Source organism: Silurus aristotelis (assembly GCF_946808225.1).
Source record: "Silurus aristotelis genome assembly, chromosome: 1".
NCBI lineage: Eukaryota > Metazoa > Chordata > Actinopteri > Siluriformes > Siluridae > Silurus > Silurus aristotelis.
The window spans coordinates 43,003,718-43,027,612 of NC_139574.1; the positions used below are offsets into that span (position 1 = coordinate 43,003,718).

Genomic DNA, 23,895 nt, shown 5'->3' on the forward strand with positions numbered 1-23,895 from the left:
CGTTCGTACGCATTCATCCTGCAGATGTTCTGCATTGAATCTGCAGCGTTGCAAACGAGCGCCAGCGTGAAGGCTTCCTCAGCCGAACACGCTCACGCACATAAAATCAGTCTTCTGGGTTGTGAAGCCTCCAACCCTCATTGCTCAGCATTCAATCTGGGTTTTGAAGCTCACCGCGTTTAAAAAGTATTGGAAAATATTTTTGAGTGCGTGGTGCACGTGCCAAGCTTTGATCGTCAATTGTAAAACGCAAATTTTCCAGGAAATATCCCAAAATATCACCTTACTTACAGTATCGCAACGTATCATATCGCATCCGCTGTATCGTGATAAGTATCGTATCGGAAGACTCACAATGGAACACTGACTCAAAACCTTAAAAATTCGTAGGCCTTGGTGGATGACGATGGGATCATGAGTGCAAGTATATATAAATAAAGTTTAAAAAAGATGGCACCTTGGCAAAAAGGTAGACACACAGACAGACAAATAACATCAGGAGTTGAAACGTGTGTTTAATGTGTCAGTTCAACAGTTCCATTACCTTCATTTCCAGCTACATTCAGTTCACGTGTCCACGCGTGTGAGACGAGCATTAATCACAGTGTAGTTTAAAATCAGGCGCATTAGGAATGAATCGATTCGTGGTCAGATTTGACGTCTACGTGCTGTGAGAATGTGTGTGGGCGGAGCGTGAGTCTAGCGACGTGATCCGTCACGTGACAAAGGTGAATTCGTGTGAATAGGTTGCAAAAAAAAAAAAAACCTCAAGACACGAAAAGAAATGGCAACAAAATCCCACCCAAAATCAAACCCTAGACAATTTGCTTTGGCTGCATTAGCAAGGGCGCCTACCAAAGGCCGCGAATGTAAATGCAGGTGCGTCGTTTGTTTAGATTTGTCTGGGTGGGGGGAAAAAAAAACAATTAGTAACACCTGGAAATATGAGAACCCCACCCCTGTCGAATCCAGTCTACACTGGGATCATAAGAATTACTAAACTACCACTACGGACGATTAAATCATTCAAAACACCTGCTTCCATGAAAAGGTGCAGGTCATTTGTTGGTACCTTGAATAGTAAAGACGACAGCAGGGGGCAGAGCTTCTTCATACAAAGCCCTACAGTTAGTGTTCGGGACTCAGACACCAGTTTAGCGTTCGAGACTAGACTGAAAACATTTATTGATTAATTCTGATCCGTGATGTCTGGTGATGGAAAAGTCGAAACTTGATTCTAGATAGACTTCTGTAGATCTCTGGGGGCAGATTACAAGAAACCATCAAGATGGATTTGGAGTGTAATTAATATAATGATGAATCGACTATAATGAACGGACGTCTGGTGTCGAGGGTGAGGACGGGTTCCTCTCAAGGTTTCTCCCTCGTACCATCTCGCGGAGGTGTTTCCTCGCCACCGGTTCGCTCATTAGGGACGAATCCGTGTACGATTTCAATTGACAAAATGAATTGTTAAAAGCTATACAAATAAAACAGATGATAAAATACCCTCGTGAGGAGATGGAATCCTGGCTTATAAAATACTTTAAGGCGTTTTGGACCCGACGGCTACGATGCTAGGAGTTTTAGCGTGTACAGGAAGAGGCCCGCGAGCCCGGCGACTGTTGCCATGGCGATGACTCTGACGGGCAGGTACTCCATGGAGCGGTCGAGCGTGGCGTGTAAGCGCAGGACCTGGCGGTGCGTGTCCTCGCGCGAGCCGGAGTTCTCGATGACGTGCCTGGCAAGCCCACGCTTCTCGCTCAGGGGCATCTGTGCGGCGACGCGCTGCTCTGCCTCGCCCTGACTCAGAGAGTCACGCTGCATGAGCCGAGCCAGCTGAGTGCCGGGGTCGCTGAGGGACGAGACAGAGATGATTCAGGCGCTACAATTCGGGTTCAAACACACCGTTATAGGTGACGTTAAGCACATGGATGAAGCTCTCACCAATAGACGACCACCGTGTGCTTCATCAGCTGAATCAGACGCCGCGTCTCGAACAGCAGAGGGACGTCCAGGACCACGTACCTGTAACCTGAAATCCACAAACAGGAGCAGGAACGCTTTCCAAAATTCCATCCAAATTTATTCTATAGCTTCTCACATATACAGTGAGGAGGGAACAGATGAAGATAAAAAAAAGGGAAATGTGTATATGTGTGTGTGTGTGTACCCCTGATGAAGTAGTAGAGGATGTGGTGGAACATGGCTCTGTGGATCTCGGGGTGTGTGATGGAGTTGAGCACGCGGCGTTTCTCAGGGTTCGAGAAGATGATGTGGCCGAGCTTCTGCCTGTCTATCTCTCCGTTCTCCAGGAGAACCTCCTGCCCAAAGTTCTGCACAATGAGCCGGTACGCTCGTGTCTGAGGCTCCACCACTGTCAACACACACACACACACATCAATGCAGCACTACACCCCAACTACACAAAAGCAAAGAATTGTGGAAGAAAGAATGAACGTATGTAGTGATGGATGAATAAATGGATGAAAAGAAAGAAACAAAAGAGAAGGAAGAAATGAAGGAAGTGTGGAATGTGTGATCACCTTTCCTGGACACAACATCTGCGTCGATGACGGGACAGCCGAGCTCCCTGAGCTGAGACGACACGGTGCTCTTTCCTGAGGCGATTCCTCCGGTTAGCCCCACCAGAAACATGCTGCAACACACACACACACACACACAATTTAATTTATTACCCCATACAAAATTCGCGATATTCCTCACACCAACCACCTGGTGTCTGGCGCCTCCTGGCGAACATCATATGCAACTGCAGTTTAGGTCCGCAAATAAGAGGGCACATTTATACACTGAATAATAATTTTTCATTAAATAATGTGCATTCTTTATTACTTTAATCCATATTATAAATTTGTAGCATTTATATTTTAAGATAGACATTATCTAACGGGGTATGGATATGGAAAGAAATGTACTTCCGGTGTAATAGATTACTGCATAACTATTATCACTTTAATTGGTAGTAGTTCATTATTATTATTATTATTATGTATATGTTTATTTTTACTTTTTAATGCTGTAATGTTCAAGTAACTTATTAAAGGTTGTTGTTGACCTGTTGTAATAAAAATTAAAAATTAAAAAGCCACTTCCGTCTCCTTTCTTTCCTTATTAAAGAATAAGTCCCCGTATATAATCCCCGTGTTGATAATAAATCACAGGAGACGCCGTTAATAGAATGATTTATACACTTTCAGGAGGCTAAAGCGGCTAAGCTAAACGCTCAGCGCCATATTCTGGCCGGGTCGCGTTCCAAATAGCTCCCTTGACCCCTATGTATATGCACTACAAAATGGCGGAGACCCTTAATATCGCTAGGGAACGTTTGAAGTGCACTAGGTGCCTGAGGGTAAAGCGATTTGGATAAGGCCAAAGAACTTCGCTGAAATAATGAGTGGAAAATAGCGCGCTACTGCCATCTTCAGGACTGGAGTATAACTAAATAATCCTTACCGCAATAATAGAATAAAATAAATGCTTCAAGATTTAAAAAAAAGAAATAAAATTGTCAAATTGAAACGTAGAGAAGTGAAGCTGCAGAGATGTTGGTGCATGATGTGGAGATGCAGGTGTAAGGCCTCACAGTTGTGGAGTTTCACCATAAAGATGTTTACTGCAGTCACTTCTGAGCATTATTGTGTTCTGCTTTGACTGTTGGAGAACAAAACTATCCAAATGCATCCATTGTTTTTATTACGAATTTTACATCCGGCTAGGAGACCATCCTGTGTTGATTATTGTGCGCTTAAAGCGCCATCTACAGGCACAGAGCCGCATAACAAGCGAAGAAAACTTGCAAAGTTCAGATTCTTCTAATCCTCAATTATTTTTTGACCTGAAAATCAGCCAAACACAAGTCTTTTGACCCCAACACACAAGAGTGCGCACACGGAAATGAGGTAGTGGAAAGTTTATTTACAACCAGATGGCCACAATGAAGAAAAATAGAGTAGAGGGGAAAATTAATACTTAAAAAAAAAGAAAAGGAAAGAAAAGAAAAAGAAAAAAATCCTAATAAATCACAATGTAGCATGCAGACTAGAGAGCATGGGGTAGAGGTATACCAAAGTCTAAAATACAAACGGTAAAACCCTGAGAGGAGCTCCCGGAATGTTCGGACACCGCCCTCTACTGCCACGCCCAAGAACTGCACGGCAACCCCCCCTTCACTACTCAAAAAAAAAAAGAAAAAAACCCAAACACACAACTTTAAGCTTAAAAACTAATAAGCATGTAGTAGAGTAAGAACGTGCCCCGGACACACCCACCCCCCACCCACAAACATAAAAAACATAAAATACATAGAAAAACACAGCGAGCCGGTTAAGCGCGCTCTCCACGGATTCTCCGAGCCAGCTGGATGTCCTTGGGCATGATGGTGACGCGCTTGGCGTGGATGGCGCACAGGTTGGTGTCCTCGAAAAGACCCACGAGGTACGCTTCGCTAGCCTCCTGTGGAAGAACACACAAAAGAACTGGTCAGGGGAGATGAAAAAGAAGACTGGCTTGCAAATGGAAGCAGGAGATCAAAAATCCTCGGAAGTGTGATTAAAGAAAAGGAAGTTTTGGGAGAGAATCAGGTCAAGCGCACCTGCAGGGCGCCGATGGCCGCGCTCTGGAAGCGGAGATCAGTCTTGAAGTCCTGGGCGATTTCTCTGACCAGGCGCTGGAAGGGCAGCTTGCGGATCAGGAGCTCGGTTGACTTCTGGTACCGACGGATCTCTCGGAGCGCCACGGTGCCGGGGCTGGAGGACACGAACACACACAATGAGGGAAAACGTAGATCGGGGGAAAAAAAAAAAAAAAACTTCTCGAGCATGCGCTCACCGGTATCTGTGAGGTTTCTTGACTCCACCGGTAGAGGGCGCACTTTTCCGTGCAGCCTTGGTGGCCAGCTGCTTCCTCGGAGCTTTGCCTCCGGTGGATTTACGCGCGGTCTGCTTGGTACGTGCCATCACGCTCTCTTAACTCTCTAAAATACAACAAGAGAATATTTTATTAAAATTAAAAAAAATAAATAAAAAAAAAAAAAAGGCGCGTAAAATGCAGGACGTCCGTTTCCGCGCTCTTGCGTGTATATGAATAAAAGAGTGACGTGACCGGAGCCAATCCGCTCGCAGGTGCCCGAGTTCAACCAGCCAATCAGAGGCGAGGGGGCGGGTCTACCGGGAGTACTACTAGTGTGGGGAAGAAAGACTGAGGGCTGAAAAGCGGAAAAAAGCCCGCGCGCAGTTAACGGATCAGAGTTTCCGTTTTAACGGCACTTCCATTCAGTTATTATATTAATAAAAAAAAATTATACCTCAAGTTATTATTTTTTTTTACGTTTTTATACCGACAAAACGCGAATATTAAAAAAGACAATCGCAGCCACCATTACGCGACATTCAGCACACACGTTTAAATCCAACATGGCGTCTCCTCATAACAATCCACTCGCGTCCCTTTGTTCAGGACGTAACAGGAAAAAAAAAAAAAACACACTACCACTGAGTAAAAACACAACACTAATACAACCAAAAACACTTCGAAGCGCGTTTATGAGGGGAAAAACAAAGCCACAATAAACCGGAGGTGAAGAAACCGAACACTGGGAGCAGTTCACCGGAACGGCGGTTTGGTCCAAGTGACGGTCCGGAAAACCCCCCTGCTCTGAACCACGTCCCCTTCCCTGTGACTCCAATCCACCAGAAAACACGAAACCACTCTGAAAGTATCCGAAAGCGACTTTAGATTCACCAGAAACTGCTATAATATCATCCTTACATGTCCTACACGGATTCCTCCAGTCGAACCAAAACACGAAACGTCGCTTGAACTGGTTGCTCTCTTCGTTTATTTATAGATCCGGATGACGTAATGAGCACCATGTCCCGCCCCTTCGAGTGTCTGATTGGTCAGAACGGGATGATTGACACACACGCGCGCGCGCGCGCGCAATGCCGCATTTTTTTTTTCCAAGTTCTTGTTAAGTGTGAATGACACACGTAAATAAAAATAGTAAATCTTTTTAAAATAAGAAATATATTCTTTATTTCTTTCCTCTATCCTGCGGGAAAATGAGTCAATGGTGGGAAACTTACACAACAATCTTACATCACATTTCCTGTCTAATTTACTCCATGAAATCTGATCGAACATTCAAGTGAATGGAAAATGGAAACCCCTGGGTTTTTTTTTCCCCGTGTGTGTGTGTGTGTGTGTGTGTGTGTGTGTGTGTGTGTGTGTGTGTGTGTGTGTGTGTGTGTGTGTTGGCTTGTACGTTCAAAACTCGGAACTATTAAGTTAAACACAAGTTTCCAGACGGACAGTCAGTAGTGAGGGCACGAGCTCTACCATGAGCTGCTAGATAGTGATATAAGTTTCTGTATATTTGGTTAATTGGATGAATGTGTGTATTTGATGTGAGATTGGATTATCTGGTTGATTATACGTGTGTTTATTCCGATTAATTGAACTGGAGCAGTAGGAGAGACGGCGGAGAGGTAAATAGAAGTGATTTTAAACTCATGGATGCGCTTTCAGGCTGAAAAATCTTTTAGAGTCAGTTATTATAATTTACACAGAGAGAGAGAGAGTTTAGACTCATTCACTCAGGAGAGAGAGAGAGAGAGATTAGACTCATTCACTCAGGAGAGAGAGAGAGAGAGAGAGAGAGAGAGAGAGAGAGAGAGAGAGTTTAGACTCATTCACTCAGGAGAGAGAGAGAGAGAGATTAGACTCATTCACTCAGGAGAGAGAGAGAGTTTAGACTCATTCACTCAGGAGAGAGAGAGAGAGAGTTTAGACTCATTCACTCAGGAGAGAGAGAGAGAGAGATTAGACTCATTCACTCAGGAGAGAGAGAGAGTTTAGACTCATTCACTCAGGAGAGAGAGAGAGAGAGATTAGACTCATTCACTCAGGAGAGAGAGAGAGTTTAGACTCATTCACTCAGGAGAGAGAGAGAGAGATTAGACTCATTCACTCAGGAGAGAGAGAGAGAGAGAGAGATTAGACTCATTCACTCAGGAGAGAGAGAGAGAGAGAGAGAGAGATTAGACTCATTCACTCAGGAGAGAGAGAGAGTTTAGACTCATTCACTCAGGAGAGAGAGAGAGAGAGTTTAGACTCATTCACTCAGGAGAGAGAGAGAGAGAGAGAGAGAGAGAGAGAGAGAATGTTTAGACCCATTCACTCAGGAGAGAGAGAGAGAGAGAGAGAGAGAGAGAGAGTTTAGACTCATTCACTCAGGAGAGAGAGATTAGACTCATTCACTCAGGAGAGAGAGAGAGTTTAGACTCATTCACTCAGGAGAGAGAGAGAGAGAGATTAGACTCATTCACTCAGGAGAGAGAGAGAGTTTAGACTCATTCACTCAGGAGAGAGAGAGAGAGAGAGAGAGAGAGAGAGAGATTAGACTCATTCACTCAGGAGAGAGAGAGAGAGAGAGAGAGATTAGACTCATTCACTCAGGAGAGAGAGAGAGTTTAGACTCATTCACTCAGGAGAGAGAGAGAGTTTAGACTCATTCACTCAGGAGAGAGAGAGAGAGAGAGAGAGAGAGAGAGAGATTAGACTCATTCACTCAGGAGAGAGAGAGAGAGAGAGAGAGATTAGACTCATTCACTCAGGAGAGAGAGAGAGATTAGACTCATTCACTCAGGAGAGAGAGAGAGTTTAGACTCATTCACTCAGGAGAGAGAGAGAGAGAGAGAGAGAGAGAGAGAGATTAGACTCATTCACTCAGGAGAGAGAGAGAGAGAGAGAGAGATTAGACTCATTCACTCAGGAGAGAGAGAGAGATTAGACTCATTCACTCAGGAGAGAGAGAGAGTTTAGACTCATTCACTCAGGAGAGAGAGAGAGAGAGAGAGAGAGAGAGAGAGAGAGAGAGAGAGAGAGAGAGAGTTTAGACTCATTCACTCAGGAGAGAGAGATTAGACTCATTCACTCAGGAGAGAGAGAGAGTTTAGACTCATTCACTCAGGAGAGAGAGATTAGACTCATTCACTCAGGAGAGAGAGATTAGACTCATTCACTCAGGAGAGAGAGAGAGATTAGACTCATTCACTCAGGAGAGAGAGAGAGTTTAGACTCATTCACTCAGGAGAGAGAGAGAGAGAGAGAGAGAGAGTTTAGACTCATTCACTCAGGAGAGAGAGAGAGAGAGAGAGAGAGAGAGAGAGAGACAGAGAGAGAGAGAGAGAGAGAGAGAGAATGTTTAGACTCATTCACTCAGGAGAGAGAGAGAGAGAGATTAGACTTATTCACTCAGGAGAGAGAGAGAGAGAGAGAGAGAGAGAGAGAGAGAGTTTAGACTCATTCACTCAGGAGAGAGAGAGAGAGAGAGAGAGAGAGAGTTTAGACTCATTCACTCAGGAGAGAGAGAGAGAGAGATTAGACTTATTCACTCAGGAGAGAGAGAGAGAGAGAGAGAGAGAGAGAGAGAGAGAGAGAGAGAGAGAGAGAGAATGTTTAGACTCATTCACTCAGGAGAGAGAGAGAGAGAGATTAGACTTATTCACTCAGGAGAGAGAGAGAGAGAGAGAGAGAGAGAGAGAGAGAGAGAGAGAGTTTAGACTCATTCACTCAGGAGAGAGAGAGAGAGAGAGAGAGAGATTAGACTTATTCACTCAGGAGAGAGAGAGAGTTTAGACTCATTCACTCAGGAGAGAGAGAGAGAGAGAGAGAGAGAGAGAGAGAGAGAGAGAGAGAGAGAATGTTTAGACTCATTCACTCAGGAGAGAGAGAGAGAGAGTTTGATGAGAGATGTTTAGCAGACCCCCATATCCAGAGCGACTTACAACCGAATAGTAGATGAAGGTCAGGGGCCTTGCTCAAGGGCCCAGCAGTGGGCGCTTTGTAGTGGTGGGATTTGAACTTTGAACTCTGGACCATCTGATACAGTCTCCTAAACACTGAGCTCCAACCTTCTCACAGTCTAATGTGATGTGTGTTTAGTACAGTACAGAATCAGTTCCACTTTCAGCACAGCAGCAACTCCTCCTTCTCCTTTAACTTCTCCCCCGAGCTCGTTCCCTCCTCCCCCCCGGAGCACCATGGACCCGAGCGAGACGCATCCGGGCCACGAGTCAGAAACCGGCTCGGGTTTCGCTTTCAACTTCCAGACCCCTGCAGCAGCGGAGCAGACCGAGGCCGAGCCGGATCCGAGCGTGGGGGGAACGGAGACGGGCGAGGCGGCCCGAGACTCGAAACCCAACGCCAAGAGGAAGAAGAAGAAGAAGAAATCGGGAGTGAGTGGAGGAGAGGAAGCTGGACTGGAGAACATCAGCAAACCAGGAGAGGCTGAGCAGGAGAGCACCAAGCTGGTACACACACACACACACACACACACACACACACACACACACAGGCCTATACTTGAAGCTTACTTTAAACAATGAAAACCTATTACGTGTGTGTGTGTGTGTGTGTGTGTGTGTGTGTGTGTGTGTGTGTGTGTGTGTGTGTGTGTTTTAGACTCCTGAGCAGCAGCTGAGTCGAGAACTAGACTGGTGTATTGAGCAGCTTGAGTTGGGTTTGAGAACTCAAAAGTCTTCAACCAAACAAAGCAAGTCTCCATCACACACAGACACACACACAAATACATCTCCAAACAGCCTATATGACTGTGTGTGTGTGTGTGTGTGTGTGTGTGTGTGTGTGTGTGTGTGTGTGTGTGTAAGGAGAGGAAGCATCTCGTGCTCTGAAGACTCTGCGCAGCTCCAAAGCCCCAGTGGTGAAGAAGAGGCAGGTGATGCGAGCCGTGTCCGGAGACTACCGCAAGAAGATGGAGGAGGACCGGGAAAGACAGCAAAAACTGATCCGCTCAGGTGAGACCCAGACGCTTGTCTCCGCTCAGGTGAAGGACACACCAGAGAGACTGAGGTTTCTGTAGGACATGCTCTGATTGACATGTACTGTTTCCATAGCAATGTCCTCGGCGACGGTGACACGCGTCTCCGAGCCGCGCTGTAGAGCGGTGTACACACGGCACGTCCCGACTCGCCAACCTGCAGCACACGTCCCAGACGTCGGCCCGCCTCCACTTCCTGCCGAGCAGAGGGGCGGAGACAGATTCGTGCTCAGACCCTCAGGACAGGAGTTTCGCTTCAACTTCGACGTCTGACCGAGACCCACAAACACGTCACGTGACATAATGCACATCAGTATTGGACACCTGAGATCTTCTTAAACGTCCCAGTCCACATTTAGTCCCCGTTTGCTGTTTGAGAGATTTATTTAACCATCCACCTTCCATCCAACATCCATCTTCCACACTTTCCATACATCTTCAATCCATCCATCTGACTTTCATCCATCGTCCAGACACAAGTTTTCAAAGACAGGTTCCATAAGGTTTAGCAGGAGATCATCTAGATCTTCCAAAGCGTGGTGAAGAATCAGGTGGAAAAGTTGGCTGTCTGAATACTAATGTGTTCCAGGGTGGAGTTTTTATTAAGTCACGTGTGATTTATAGTAAATATTGTTGTATATACATTTTTGTAGACCTGTCGCGCGCCGGTTGTAGCGTTGCCATGGCAACGTGACGTGACGGCATTGTGAAAAAACAACGAAACGTTCGTGGATTGCTGTTGTTTCCTAAGTTGTTGTCTTCAAATACTGCTAATAAAAATGTGATAATTCGATAAACAACAACGTTAATTGTTCTGCCTCAAACACACACGTCACGACTGCTGCCCACCTCCAGCGCTCGTGGGATTTGTAGTCTTTTCTTTCCATCCTCGGCGTTTACAACGTCACCGAGCGGGGCTGCGAAAAACTACAACTCCCATGAAGCCTCCACGCGCAGAGTTTCCAACAGATGTGCTAAACCCGAGCGCTTCTCTCGCCGTGTTGTTAGACGAAGTGCTCGAGCGTCGCGTTGTCGTTTAAGTAAGTACAAGGAATGATTTTCTCTTTTAATAAAGAAGTTTTGTGTTATAATCTCGTATAAATAAACTTTTCTCTCCTCACACACACCCCTGAGTCCGACCGACATAACTACACACTCGGCTGTTTGTGTAGCGACTATAAAGAAACGAGCAAAAACCGATTATAAATAAAAAAAAAATAAATAAACACTTATTAATTTAATCAGTAATATTCAGGTCACGCTGAAATTTCCTAACGTCCAGCTTTAAAACCAGTCATTACACACCAGAGGTCGTATCCCTAATTACTCCGTCCTTCCTGGACAAGTGCACTACATAGGGTACAAACAGGAAGCAGAGAAGTGCACTATGTAGGCTACATGGAGTTTATTGGGATTCGGCCCATTCCAAGACCTGCACATAACGGAATCTCGAGAGTCTTCGTGTATATATAATCATTTTTCCATCCATGCACCTTCTATCCATCCCTTTCTTCCAGCTTCCATCTATCTCTCCATCCTCAGCAGAAATACTATCTAGGGTTAAGATTGATGAGGTGGGATTATTTGTCGAAGAAAAAGTTTCCTGTACGGAGATGTTCATGTATATGTTGGTTTGGTCAGAGTCAATCTTCAGGATGTCAGAACTGAGCGATGAAGCGAGCGAGTCCGAGCAGCTGGGCTCCAGTCTCTCCGTGTGGCTGGCGGACGGCGGGAACATCCAGGAAGACCTCGACCTGCCCCTGGACCTCCACACCGCCTGCTCCATCGGCCAGTACGACGTGGTGTCCGAGTGCATTCGCAGGTAACTCATGGTTTCTCGGGGCACCGAATCCCGATTCGTTCGTCCCGATTCATTTTCCCTCGCCGTTTCTCCGCAGCGGCAAACTAGACGTGGACGGAAGGAACCTGGGAGGTTGGACCCCGCTGATGTACGCGGCGTACATCGGCCACGACAACGTGGTCAACCTGCTCCTGGAATCCGGCGTTAGCGTCAACGCCAGCACGGCGAAAGGACTGACCCCGCTGATGTTAGCCGCCAGCTGTGGGAACGAGAGCATCGCTTACTTCCTCCTCCAGGTAGGTCGGTTTTGTCATTATCCCACACTAAAGTTGACTTGAGCTTCTGATTGGCTGCAAATGTGTCCCTGTGTAAAAGCAAGGGGCGGAGCTTGAGCGCAAGGACGCGCACGGTTGGACGGCTCTTCTGCACAGCACGAGCACCGGGCATCAGCAGATGGTCAAGTTTCTCCTGGAGAACAACGCAAACGCAAACATCAAGTAAGACGCCCGTACGAAGTCAAACGTCTGGAACGTGACCTTGAGCATGACCTTTTTTTCCCCCTTTCTTAAAAGAGAGCCAGCGTTTGGGTTCACCCCTCTGATGGAGGCTGCGGCATCAGGCCACGAGATCATTGTTCAGTACCTTCTTGACTGTGTAAGTGTGTTTTCCTGCATATAACCAGCTACTATGGTCACGGGTGGCATCACGAGCGTGTGTGTGTGTGTCGTGCAGGGAGCACGTGTGGAGGAAAGGAACCTGAAAGGCGAGACGGCGAAAGGTTTAGCGTCGATGTACGGCCACACGAAGATCGCGAGCCTCATCGACATGCACTGCCTGAGAGCGAAACCAGGTCACAACAACGTCTTCACAACCGGTTCATTTCCACCAACGCCGACGTTGGAGTAAACTTCTCCAATTTTGCAGGTGTGTACGAGGAGCCCAGCTCGTCCGAGGAGGACAGCGCAGCACCCAGAGCCAGATCGAGCCGCAGCAGGACCAGGGGCCCGAGCATTCACGACGGCCCTCAGGCCATCGCTCGCTTTCGGGTCACTCCCAAACACGGTACACACACACACACTCCAGCGCTACGCTTTCCCCCCCCCATGTGCTCAAAATCGGGTTCTCAGTGTAAAAAAATGCGCTTGTTCTTATTTTCGCGTCGGCAGAAACGCCGTCGGCTCCGCCCGGCTACGTGACCTTCCGCGACGTAGGCGAACAGAACGAGGGCATCTGCAACCGTGATGTCACTTCCCCCATTAACGACCTGGACGGCCAGAGCAACAGCAGTCGAGGTAGTTCAATATTTTGAGACCTTTTCAATACCATTTAAACAACATTTCATGAAGAGCGTGTGTGTGTGTGTGTTGGAATAGATGAGCTGTACTTCGACAACGACATGCCCACCATACGGAGCAGCAGCAGCAGCAGCGAGGGTCTGCCGCACCTCCTCGGCCTCAGCAGGGAAGCGTCGCTAGAGAGCAACGAGGTAACCATGGCAACGAGTCCACCCAACCCCATTTTATTAGGATCCTCTCAAGGGACAATACCAGAGAATTCTAATTTTCTCTTTTTTGCCCCGCGAAGGACTCGGACCAGGCGAAGCGGAGCTGCCCCCGACGACCCAACAAGCCCCATCACTCCAAGGGCAAGAGTCGTCACACTAACAGTGACTCTGCTGAGAATTCCGGGGTTCCCCCTACACCGGGGACGCCCCCTTCTTACACAGGGCCTAAGGTAAATACTATTAGTTATTTTTTTCTTCTATAAATTCTATCAAACTATATTAAGGCAATACTGTGTGTGTGTGTGTGTGTGTGTGTGTGTGTGTGTGTGTGTGTGTGTGTGTGTGTGTGTGTGTGTGTGTGTGTGTGTGTGTGTGTGTGTGTGTGTGTGTCAGGACCTGGCCGAGTTCCTGGAGCAGATAGGATTTAGCAAGTATCTCCCTTTGCTGGAGGAGCAGGACATCGACCTGAGGATTTTTCTCACACTGACCGAGAACGACCTCAAAGAAGTGGGAATCACGTGAGTATATCTGGAGCGTTTATAAAAAAAAAAATAATAATAATAATAATTAAATTCCCAGTTTATTACCATTAAGTCACATTTCCAGTCTTGAAAATTCCCGTCTCTTTTTTATTATTATTTTATAAATATCCCCAGCTTGTTTGGCCCGAAGAGGAAGATGACGTCCGCGATAGCCCGTTGGCATAGCAACGCCCGGCCGCCGAGTGACGCGCTCGAGCAGGTGTACGCCGACAAACTGGAAGCCGAGATGCAGGAGATGGCGATTCAGCTGCATAAGGTGGCGTGATACACACACCGCATTGACTTCTGTTCACAGCACGGGCGTATAACTGTGTATGTGTGTGTGTGTGTGTGTGTGTGTGTGTGCGTACCCAGCACTGCGTGGAGGCGGAGGCTCTGCAGGGCCAGGTGTCCCAGGAGAAGGAGCTGCGCACAGTGATGGAGGGCTGCTTGATGGAGGAGAAGATGGCGTGGAGGAACGTGCAGGCCGAGCTACAAACCAGCGTGAAGCAGGTCCAGGCCCTGAACGGCACGCTGCACACACTGCGCAACACACACACGCAGCTCAGACGGGCTGTGGAGAAAGGTACGTGCACTGCGACACACTCTCGAACCTAGGGTCGGACGGGATCTCCTAAACCCCACATTGAACCTGGGCTTGGTCTCTTAGGCGACGGAGACGTGTACTCGGAGATGTTCTCCAGCATGGAGTCGTGCGAGGAGAAACTAGGTACAAGTACACACACGTCACTGTAACGCAAGAGTCATGCATAGGAAAGTGTGTACGGTTTTCAAATCCTTGTGTGTGTGTGTGTGTGTTTAGCGGCCAGCCTGAAATCGCTCAGTCAGAGTCTACAGCATCTCTGTGCTCCAGAGAAAAACTCCAACAGCTGGCAGGGAGCATCCTAGCAGCTGCAGGTGAGTGTCTCTCACACACTCTCACACACACACACACACACACACACACACACACACACACACCACCTACTACTACTACTCACAAAAACTCACAGACACCCAGACGCATATACACACAGTTACTCAAACACACACACACACACACACACTCTCAAACTCCCGATCAGACACTCACAAACACACACACAATCAACCCACACAAACTCTCACACACAGTTGCAAACGTCAATGTATAATATGTGTGTGTGTGTGTGTGTGTGTGTGTGTGTGTGTGTGTGTGTGTTGTTTTTTTCCCCTCAATAGCAGCTGCAGAATTTTTCTGACGGAGGGTGAACACACCACCCTGAACACACGCTGATCTGCCTGAGCTGAACAAGAAGGAGAGAGAGAGGGAGCGTCAGAGAAGAAACAACGATCGCAAGGCGATGAATCGACAAGCAGGAGAGGGTTTAAAGCTCCTCCCACACCTGTGCGCCAGACAGACGCCAGACGGAGACAATCGACCGAATTGGAGTGGACTCACGTCACTATGCGATCAATGCTGGACTACAAATCAAATCTCGGAAAACCTACGATTTATATATTTAACTAATGTCGATTTAGTACACGCCCCCAAGGAGGAGGAGCTGGGGGCGGAGTCAATACCAGAACATGAACGATTTTCCAGGAGATGATCAATCGTGGATGTAAAAAAATAAATAAATAATAACTATATCAGATCTAAACTATGATATTGATCTGATCATGTAACGATAGAAACGTGTGCGGATGTCCTGACCTTCACGCCCCGCGATGTTCCCCGTAACAGGAACGGAATTACGAAGCGGAGGAATGGATTTGCAAAGATTTTGTTTTCTTTGTATGAACTCGATCATGTGTGTTTGATTTATATGAAGTGTATTCGGTTTTACACTGTGTGACCAAAAGTATCAGGACACCCAGTCGTACAGGTTCGTCTTCGGACATGAACTAGGAGACCACCGGCATGCCGCTTGTGCAGAAAGCCAGCTCCATGAAGATCTGCTTTCCACAAGGTTGGACGATGTGGAAGATCTTCTGCTCTGAAAAGAATCAAGTGGAGCTTATAATAAGAGCGAACGGAGACTCGGAAATACAAATCTTACGCCCAGGTGTCCACATACTTTTGGCCGTACCGTATTTATTACATTTGTTCGGTTGAATGTAGAATTAAAATTGATTCATAACAAGATTTCATTTTATTCTTTGTACCGCTGACGGAATTGAACATTTACAATATTTTCACAGATTTTCACATTTCTTTTGTACGGAGGCTGTTGATTCCTTTCGCTTTCCGGAACCTTCTCTGCTCCAAAACAAGCCCAAGCCCAAGTTCTGCTGTCTGAGACGAGAACTTTCTTCCACTTGTTCGCTGTCCGTCTGTTGTGTCTTTAGTTAAACTGAAGGAACGTTCACGTCTCTCAAAACCCCAAAAAAAAAGAGTCTCCAGACTTTTCACAGCCGCTGTACATCAAACAAAAGTGCTTCCTACAGAAATCCTTTTTCAGTATGTAATCCATTGTCAAGCGCACACACACACACACACACACACACACACACACACCGACCCGACACACTAAAATGTGCTTTTGTGTATAGGTGTGTGTGTGTGCGTGTGTCAGGCATATTCACAGAGATGTCCACACCCAGCAGGACAGTGGTTGGAGCTCTTGAGCCACTCCATCATGTGCTCCAGATGGCCGCCGTGGCTGCAGCCCTGACACCACACGAACAGCCCCTTCACCACGTGGTGACACACGGCGCACACGCTCGCGCACTGGTGGCACCTACGGCGCAGAAACACACGTGCAAAAGGGGTTATGTTAATTAGAGTAGCCTTGCTGAGACGTGATTGGCTGATTAGGTGTGCATGGATTAGTCTAGACGAGGACTTTGTTTTATAAACCTTGTTATTACCTAACCCCAACTATACTAGTATACTAGTGTGTGTGTGTGTGTGTGTGTGTGTGTGTGTGTGTGTGTGTGTGTGTGTGTGTGTGTACCGGTCACAGATCCAGCCCTTGTTGCTCATGGGTCGCTTGCAGTTGCTGCAGTTGATATGCAGCGTCGTGGACGCCTGGTTGAGACACGTGATGGCGCTGCATGTGCTCAGCTTGATCACCTGGTTGCTCACGTTCCACAGCTCGAACCTCTGCAGCAGGTCGATGTAGGACATGTACCAGTGCTCCTGTAGAGTAACGGATGCACCAAATTGACCCTCGTTATCGAAGGAAATCAAAAAATGTGGGGAAAAAGCGAGCGGCGCTCCGTCTCACCTGCGTGAGTTCGTCGACCTCCTTGCGGATCCGTTCCCCGAGCACGACGAGGGCCGAGACGGCCATCTGCACGTCGCCCTGCTCGGCGTAGTAGGCCAGCGCGTCCTTGACGATGGCGTTGAAAAATCCGGGGGGCAGACGCGGCTGGAACAGCAGCTGCGACACCGAGATCAGGCTGAAGGACTCCATGGGCGTCAGGCACACGCTCTCGGCCTCGCCGCCGCTCGCCTGCGGGGACTCGGCTTTTTCGGCCGGTGGCTCGGGTGCCGTCGCGTGTTCCACGATTTCGTGGCGCAGCGGGAACGCCTCCTGGGGGAGGGAAAACTCCGCCTCCTCCGCTACACAGAGGAAACCGTGATTCCTTAGTAGGATAAACGAATGTTTCAATGGTTTCTAATTGAGAACCTGAACATCATACAGCCAGATGAAACATCTGGACGGATGCAGGACGTCGTGGTCTGACCTGCCTGGTTGTCGTGCTCCATGCTGTACAGGTCGTCGTCGTCCAACTCGGCCTCGCCAAACAGATACTCCGCCTGGCCGTCGCTGCCCTCCGTCTCCTCATTCTCTACAAAGAAAAGCAACACGATAATCCGCATTGTATGACCACAGGTTGGTGGACACCTACCCATTAGGTTGTCCATCCCATTCCACACTTAACTCTTATAATAAGCTCCACTCTTTCGAGATGTTGCAAATTTCATGCCAAAGAAATGCCCTGGACAACTGGGTGCCTCCAGCAGGACATCAGTGTGTCCCAATACTTTTGACATTATAGCGTGGCAAATGTGCCTTAGGGATGCAGTTTATTACAGACCGGGTAATGTTTTATTCCAAACTAGCAACCGTTCAATGAATACATTAATGGAGATGTTTTGTGTTTCTGATGAGTGTGTGTGTGTGTGTGTGTGTGTGTGTGTGTGTGTGTGTGTGTGTGTCTCACCATCATTGTTGAGGTTTGTCTCCAGATTGTCCGATCGATTCTCTTTGTTTCTTTCGTTTAGAGCTGCGCTCATGTCCTTCAAATTGAAACTACAACCAACGACTCAGTTAGCGTCACCATAACGACCTGACTTCATCATCAAACCGTATCGTAAAGAAGTCGTACCTGTTCATGAGGGGCACGTTACCCAGTTTGCTCATGTTGTGATTGGCCGGGGGCGTTGGGTGACCCGTGTCCGAATACATTATCCGTAGCATGGTCCATGTGGTGGACACCTAAACGCACACACACACACGGGTTATTAGCGTACAATACACTCGGGTCAGAACTGCTAGGGTGCGAGGGACACGTTCGACGCACCTGAGGTCTGTTGAGCTCCTTGGCGACCTTGGCGTTGTGGTCGCAGAGCTCGCCGAAGGGTCTCCCGCTCAGCTGGTACCTGCGCGCCGTCTCGATGAACCAGTCCATCCTGGTGCCGCTGTCCGGGTCGGACTCGAAAACGCTGAGCACGCTGGAAACCTGCGCGAAGCGCTCCATCACGTCGTGTCTCTTGACGAAAAAGAACGGGTAGCGACGGTCCCCGCCCGGGCACGGCTTGCGCCCGCCCTCGGCCGCCATCAGGCTCTCTTTGGCGGCGAACGCAAGGTCCCCGAACAGCCCGAAGCTGAGGCCCTCAGGGTTGGCGCGCACCTCCGGACGACTGGCGTCGTTGAACATGTGCTGGTACAGCGTGCTGTCCTTCGAGCCGGATAGCAGCACGTCGGGGTCATGCTGGTTGCGCCACACGATGCCCGTGGCGACGTCCTTGTGCTCCTCGAAGGTGGCGAATGGGATGTAGGGCCGTCGTACGTCCCAAACGTAGATGTTGTGGTCGACCATCATGGAGCACGTTGCCAGGTGCCAGCGACGTTCCGGACGCCACTTGACCCGCGCCACCGAGGCGATGGTCTGCACGCAGTAGATCTCTTTGGCGCGGTTCGTCGTCATGTCCCACACTTTTACCATCTTGTCGCGCCCGCCCGTCGCCAACCATCCTCTGGAGAGCAAGATAAACATTTACAGTAAACATATGAGGAAAGGGACTTTCTCAGACTTCTCACCATCGAACCCACCTGTCCTCAGGGTGCCAGTCGCAGCAGAAGACGGGGCCAGTGTGCGCGGTGAACATCCTCTCGTACCGGTCAGGTCTGCGGATGTCCCACAGCTGCACGTTTCCGTTCTCGAACGACGCTGCGAACGTGAAAAAGTCCTTCGTGCTGAACTGCACGTCTCGGACGCTCTCCGACTGACCTGGACACAGAGACGTAGTGTTAATACGGGAGATCCTTCTTCCACGATCTCAGTGTTGTTTTTAACGCGTACCCGAGAAGGTGCTGACGCTCTCCTTCTTGCGCAGGTCGAAGTACTTCATGAAGCCGTCCTGGGAGCCCGAGAGCAGCATGTGCGCCTCGCTGGGGTGGAAGCACACCTTGTTGACGGTGCGCTTGTGCTCAGCGAAAAGGTGCTCCTGCTTGTTGCGGCACGGCCGCAAAAGGTTCCAGGTCACCACCGCGCCGTTGGTCGCAGCTGTCGCCAGGAGGCTCTCGTCGGCCTGGTGCCACATGACGTCGGCGCAGCTGAAGTTCAGAGATGGCTTGCGGCCCACACGCAGGTTTAGGCGCTCCACGAAGCCTTCCTCTTCGAGCGCAAATATCTTGAAGATGTTGCGCCCGGCCACCACCACCTGTGAGGAGGAGAACGTCAGGAACGTCTCAGCGTTTCACTACGTACTGTACGTGTGTGGAAGGTGTGGCCTATACGTCTGCCCAATGGTGGAGATGTGGCCTATGTGTCTCAGTCCTATTGTTGGAGGTGTGGCCTCTGTTTGCCTAATGGTGGAGGTGTGGCCTATGTGTGTCAGTCTTATTGTTGGAGGTGTGGCTTTATCAATCAGTACCAATTTTGGAAGTGTGGCTTTTCTGTCAGTAATAATGTTGGAGGTGTGGCTTCTTTGTCTGTCAGTCATGATTCCTGAGGTGTGGCTTCTTCAATCAACAGTCCAAATTTTGGAGTTTGGCTTCTTTATCCCTTAGTCCCAATGTTAAAGGTGTGGCTTCTTTGTCAGTTCCAATGTGTGGCCTATGTGTCTGTCAGTCTAAATTGTGGGGTGTGGCCTGTGGATTGGAGGAGTGGCTTCTGTTACAGACGTAGTTCTTAAAGGCATGTATAGCTCAAGCAATGTGTTAGGAGGCAGGTGTAACCATTATAATGGCACCAATACAGAAAAGAATAAAAACCTGTGTGGCATCCCGACACACGCTGATGGCGTTGGCCGGAGCATCCAGGAGGCAGAACATGGTCCGCCCACTAACGGTGCCGACCGAGGTCATCTTCTCCATCTCAGCCTGAGGGACAGAAGAGTGTAAGAGTGACAGTACTAAACCTGACCAGCAGGCTGCAGTTGTGCAACTGTTATCATAACTATTCTTTTATTATTACAGGTACAGATACTTTTCTCGGGTTTGTTCGGAGCAGAAAGTGTTTCATTAATCCATATGTGAAAAAATATTGGCACCCCTGTCTGTTGTGACACTCACGTTTCATGCTCCGAGCTGCTCCACGTCAAGAAACGGCAGACGAGTTTCCCCCTGAAATAGGCTTCTTCTTCTCCTGTTTCTTCTTGTTCACCCCAGCACACGGGCATTCTGGGAAAACGTGTCCATAGACCTCATAGTGGCTCAAATCAACAACACTGATTAACGACGTTACTACTTTCCGCACCGGGTCTGTGGATCTAAACCGGAATTTGGTGCCAGTTTACCGTTCAACCGCGTGGGTCGTCACGTGGCACGTCATCTCGCGACGACGTTTCCCACATCCTTAAAATACGCGTCCTGAAAACACACAAGACGCGAGGTTCGTTAGGAATAAACCGTGTTCTAAGTGTCCGTATTCGCATCCGGTATTCACGTCAATTACATAAATATTACATGAACGTTTCTTTGAAACGTTTTTGTGAGAAATGCTTATTTTTATGTTTGAATATCATCGTTTATACGATTTTCCCATAAATTCCTGGAAGTTTCAAACTTATTCTATATATAAACATTTACAAAATACACACCGGAAGGTTCCAGAATGTTAGCGGAAATTCCTCACACGTTTGCACGGTAAGACATTAGTTTTTTTGTTGTTGTTTTATTTATTATTGCTTATTATTTCTTGAAACAAACCTGTGGCTCATAAGCTCATAATAGGTTGTTTTTTTTTCCATTTGCAAAATATCAAATTTGTCAAATTGTATCGAACCGGCAACTCATATCGAAGTATCGAATCGCTACGGCTCTCTGTCAGTCACGTGCCGCATTTGTATCCCTTTTTATGGCAATTTACACTCTATTTATAATTATTTATTACCATTCCTGCCATTTTTATTATTATTATTATTATTTTACACGTTATTCCAATGATAAACAGCAAACCAGGACAACTTTTTTCCTCAGTATTTATAACCCTTTACACACACACACACAAGTAACTGTTGCGATTATTCAAATTAATTAAAATGGACTCTGATTGGTGCGTCCGCCAGGAAACCGGACCAATCATCAATCGGCTCGCGCTCAAAGTTTAACGGTTATTTATCTAATAATCCCTCTGTATAAGTTAGCTTAGCGAGCTAATAGCTAAAAAAGTGAGTATGCTAGCAGTTTCGGGCTGTGAGGACAAACACGCGTTGAGGTTCTTTTTTTTATGGACCAAATGTATATTTTAGTAATTTTTCTCCATCTTTAGTAATTTGGACGCGTGAGAAGTGAAAGAATTCAATAAAACTTACCTTTTTTTTTTTTCTTTTATTACACGAACTAACGTGAGGCACCGCGATGCCTGACAACAAACAGCGGCGGCGTCGCACATCAACCCGGATATTCAAAAATAATTATAATAATTAAGTATTAATTATTTATTTAGCACAATACAATTTTAAATACTAATTCAAATATTAATAGTATATGCCGTGTTGTTAAATATTTTTTTTTTATTATTATTTAAGACAACGGAAATACATAAGCACGGTGGCACGCTTCAACTTCCGGTTGAAAAAAATAAAATAAAAGTCCACACTGACCCGAGACCAGCTTTAAAATAAAAATACGGATATTAAATATTTTAGACGTTAATCCACGTGAACACACGTGTAGACGATATATATATGTATATTTGTTAAGGGTGTAACGGTACACAAAATCCACGGTTCGGTACGTACCTCGGTTTTTAAGTCACATTTTGGTACAGTTGGTGGGGAAGAAACGCAAAACATTATTTTATTAACGCAGTTTATTAGTGCATTTGTGAACAACAGTTGAAATTTATATATAATTTATATATATAATATTTTCTAATATCGAAAATAAAATGTCTAAAAAGAAATCAAATCAATGGTCTTTTTTATTATTCATTCAATTGCATTATATATTTTAATTTAATAGTTTGCATCTGTTAAACCCACTTGGGTAATACAGATGTGTATGTGAGTGTGTTTTAATATTTCATTTTCTTAAGATATGTTACTGTTTTCAAGTTTAATAATAATAATCATTTAAAAAAAGACACTCCGCTCAATAAAATGTACACATGCTGATCTCCTACATTGCCCATAATGCCCAGAGTGGAGCCACTTCACCTTGTCTCTGGCCTGATAAGGAGATCGATGCGGCGGTGCTTTAGTCTTTTGGGTTCTCAAGATCTAGTTCCTCCTGAAATAGACCAGCATTACCGTCCCAGTCCTGGGTGGCCAGACGTGTTGTCGTTTGGTGGATTCGTGGTCAGCGCCTGCTCCTGGTGTGGTCTGGTCCAATACCCTGGATGGCCCTGTTGCGTCAGGAGATCTTAGCCTACAACTGTAAAATGTATAATGATGTGGACAACGGTTTGTTTTGGTTCCTCTCGCGGTAGGTTTTGAAAAGCTTTCCTCAGTTTTTGACGGCATGTCTGGAGGAGAGCGTCTATACCGCTGTGAGGACCCGGCTGTGTGGAGAGGGGTCTACGCGAAATACTGGGCTGTGGTGGAGGCGAAGGCTGCTGGGAAGCAGAAAAGTTCAGGCAGACTGCTGGAGTTAGAGAAATGGTAATGCATCACCAACACATCGCTCACACATGAAAAAAAAAAACGGATTGTAATATCGAATGTATGTTGCCATTCAGGTATCAGGAGGAGCTCCCGGCGGCCATTTTAGCTCGGACAGAGCGTTCCTTGACGCACTCTGAACTGGTGAAACTCATGGAGTGGAAAACAACCGTAAGCATTGTTAACGTCCGGTGTGACCCGACTCTGAATAAATAAATACCGACGTCTATGCTCAAAGTGACTCACCTGTCTCCGACAGAGAGGGAAGTTCCGTCCCCGCCTCAAGCAGCTGATTGGCTCCAACGACAACGAGGCGGTGCTTCGCTGCACTAAGAAAGCCTTCGCTCTGCTTCCTTGTGTCCCGTCGGCGATCGCAGAACTGAGCACGCTCAAAGGCCTCGGGCCTGCGACAGCGTCAGGCAAGTCCGCAAGGACGGACGAGGAATAATGTTTCAAAGCAATCAGGAAAATGGCGCAACTGATATATTTGTTCTCTCTCGCTTTCCGTAGCGGTATTAGCAGCGGGAGCTCCCGGAGAAGCCGCTTTCATGGCCGACGAGGTCGTAGAGAGCATTGCTGAGCTGAGACCAGTGCGGTACACGGCTAAGCACTACTCTCTCTTTTTGGAGAAAATTCTGCGCAAAACACACCGACTTAACGAAGGTAACGTCCAGCACTTAAACACAACCTTCCTGCCAGCTGGTTTCCGAAAAGAAGTCATCAAGGGTACCTTCAGAGCCGATTCTGATATTGATTCTTTTCTCGCAGCGGACAGCCAACAGGACTGGACCCCTCATAAGGTTGAGTTGTGTTTATGGGCATGTGCGGTGGCCAATCAGATTCAGCCCTCGCTGCTGGAGGCGTTTCCTCTGAGTTACAACACTGAGACCCAAGAGGAAGAGACCGGAGGGGGGCCATCTAAGAGACGCAAGACGAAATAGCGTA

General features: G+C 47.4%; 6 protein-coding genes across 13 annotated transcripts; 3 read left to right on the forward strand and 3 right to left on the reverse strand.

Annotated features, from left to right (window-relative positions):
• Positions 1-741: 741 nt before the first annotated feature.
• Positions 742-3,309, reverse strand: dcakd (dephospho-CoA kinase domain containing). 2 transcript variants are annotated; one of them, XM_083541730.1, is made up of 5 exons: positions 3,063-3,309; positions 2,547-2,659; positions 2,174-2,377; positions 1,948-2,035; positions 742-1,855 (listed from the first exon to the last, which is right to left on the reverse strand). In XM_083541730.1, exons 2-5 carry the CDS (start codon positions 2,656-2,658, stop codon positions 1,570-1,572), a joined length of 690 nt encoding a protein of 229 aa, XP_083397856.1. In that variant the 5' UTR covers position 2,659; positions 3,063-3,309; the 3' UTR covers positions 742-1,569. The 2 variants fall into 2 exon arrangements, with proteins under 2 accessions (XP_083397856.1, XP_083397857.1); XM_083541731.1 differs by lacking the exon at positions 3,063-3,309 and having other exon boundaries at positions 2,547-2,986.
• A 610-nt stretch (positions 3,310-3,919) lies between these two features.
• On the reverse strand, positions 3,920-5,904 carry h3f3d (H3 histone, family 3D). Its single transcript, XM_083541750.1, has 4 exons — positions 5,791-5,904; positions 4,852-4,996; positions 4,616-4,769; positions 3,920-4,476 (listed from the first exon to the last, which is right to left on the reverse strand). Exons 2-4 carry the CDS (start codon positions 4,977-4,979, stop codon positions 4,348-4,350), a joined length of 411 nt encoding a protein of 136 aa, XP_083397876.1. The 5' UTR covers positions 4,980-4,996; positions 5,791-5,904; the 3' UTR covers positions 3,920-4,347.
• A 141-nt stretch (positions 5,905-6,045) lies between these two features.
• cUnh8orf33 (chromosome Un C8orf33 homolog) lies at positions 6,046-10,659 on the forward strand. Its single transcript, XM_083541763.1, has 5 exons — positions 6,046-6,509; positions 8,973-9,335; positions 9,487-9,577; positions 9,693-9,839; positions 9,939-10,659. The coding sequence occupies exons 2-5, from the start codon at positions 9,066-9,068 to the stop codon at positions 10,133-10,135; spliced, it is 705 nt and encodes a 234-aa protein (XP_083397889.1). The 5' UTR covers positions 6,046-6,509; positions 8,973-9,065; the 3' UTR covers positions 10,136-10,659.
• A 113-nt stretch (positions 10,660-10,772) lies between these two features.
• Positions 10,773-15,814, forward strand: anks3 (ankyrin repeat and sterile alpha motif domain containing 3). 2 transcript variants are annotated; one of them, XM_083541585.1, is made up of 16 exons: positions 10,773-10,902; positions 11,504-11,684; positions 11,761-11,959; positions 12,039-12,160; positions 12,236-12,317; positions 12,396-12,513; positions 12,588-12,725; positions 12,830-12,955; positions 13,037-13,149; positions 13,248-13,397; positions 13,561-13,685; positions 13,824-13,965; positions 14,064-14,274; positions 14,359-14,418; positions 14,512-14,606; positions 14,910-15,814. In XM_083541585.1, the coding sequence occupies exons 2-15, from the start codon at positions 11,518-11,520 to the stop codon at positions 14,595-14,597; spliced, it is 1,839 nt and encodes a 612-aa protein (XP_083397711.1). In that variant the 5' UTR covers positions 10,773-10,902; positions 11,504-11,517; the 3' UTR covers positions 14,598-14,606; positions 14,910-15,814. The 2 variants fall into 2 exon arrangements, with proteins under 2 accessions (XP_083397711.1, XP_083397712.1); XM_083541586.1 differs by having other exon boundaries at positions 14,913-15,814.
• Positions 15,795-21,912, reverse strand: wdr24 (WD repeat domain 24). Of its 3 annotated transcripts, none has more exons than XM_083541457.1 (12): positions 21,661-21,912; positions 20,420-20,716; positions 20,120-20,227; positions 19,206-19,566; positions 18,956-19,133; positions 18,204-18,879; positions 18,009-18,118; positions 17,844-17,932; positions 17,364-17,468; positions 16,901-17,238; positions 16,628-16,812; positions 15,795-16,411 (listed from the first exon to the last, which is right to left on the reverse strand). In XM_083541457.1, the coding sequence occupies exons 3-12, from the start codon at positions 20,219-20,221 to the stop codon at positions 16,243-16,245; spliced, it is 2,313 nt and encodes a 770-aa protein (XP_083397583.1). In that variant the 5' UTR covers positions 20,222-20,227; positions 20,420-20,716; positions 21,661-21,912; the 3' UTR covers positions 15,795-16,242. The 3 variants fall into 3 exon arrangements, with proteins under 3 accessions (XP_083397583.1, XP_083397584.1, XP_083397585.1); XM_083541458.1 differs by having other exon boundaries at positions 20,420-20,701; positions 21,661-21,741; XM_083541459.1 differs by lacking the exon at positions 21,661-21,912 and having other exon boundaries at positions 20,420-20,527; positions 20,644-20,716.
• Positions 21,396-23,895, forward strand: LOC310726277 (uncharacterized protein). Of its 4 annotated transcripts, none has more exons than XM_083541680.1 (6): positions 21,396-21,516; positions 22,779-22,950; positions 23,028-23,121; positions 23,210-23,369; positions 23,461-23,613; positions 23,719-23,895. In XM_083541680.1, exons 2-6 carry the CDS (start codon positions 22,811-22,813, stop codon positions 23,889-23,891), a joined length of 720 nt encoding a protein of 239 aa, XP_083397806.1. In that variant the 5' UTR covers positions 21,396-21,516; positions 22,779-22,810; the 3' UTR covers positions 23,892-23,895. The 4 variants fall into 4 exon arrangements, with proteins under 4 accessions (XP_083397806.1, XP_083397805.1, XP_083397803.1 ...); XM_083541679.1 differs by having other exon boundaries at positions 21,416-21,563; XM_083541677.1 differs by lacking the exon at positions 21,396-21,516 and adding an exon at positions 21,966-22,081.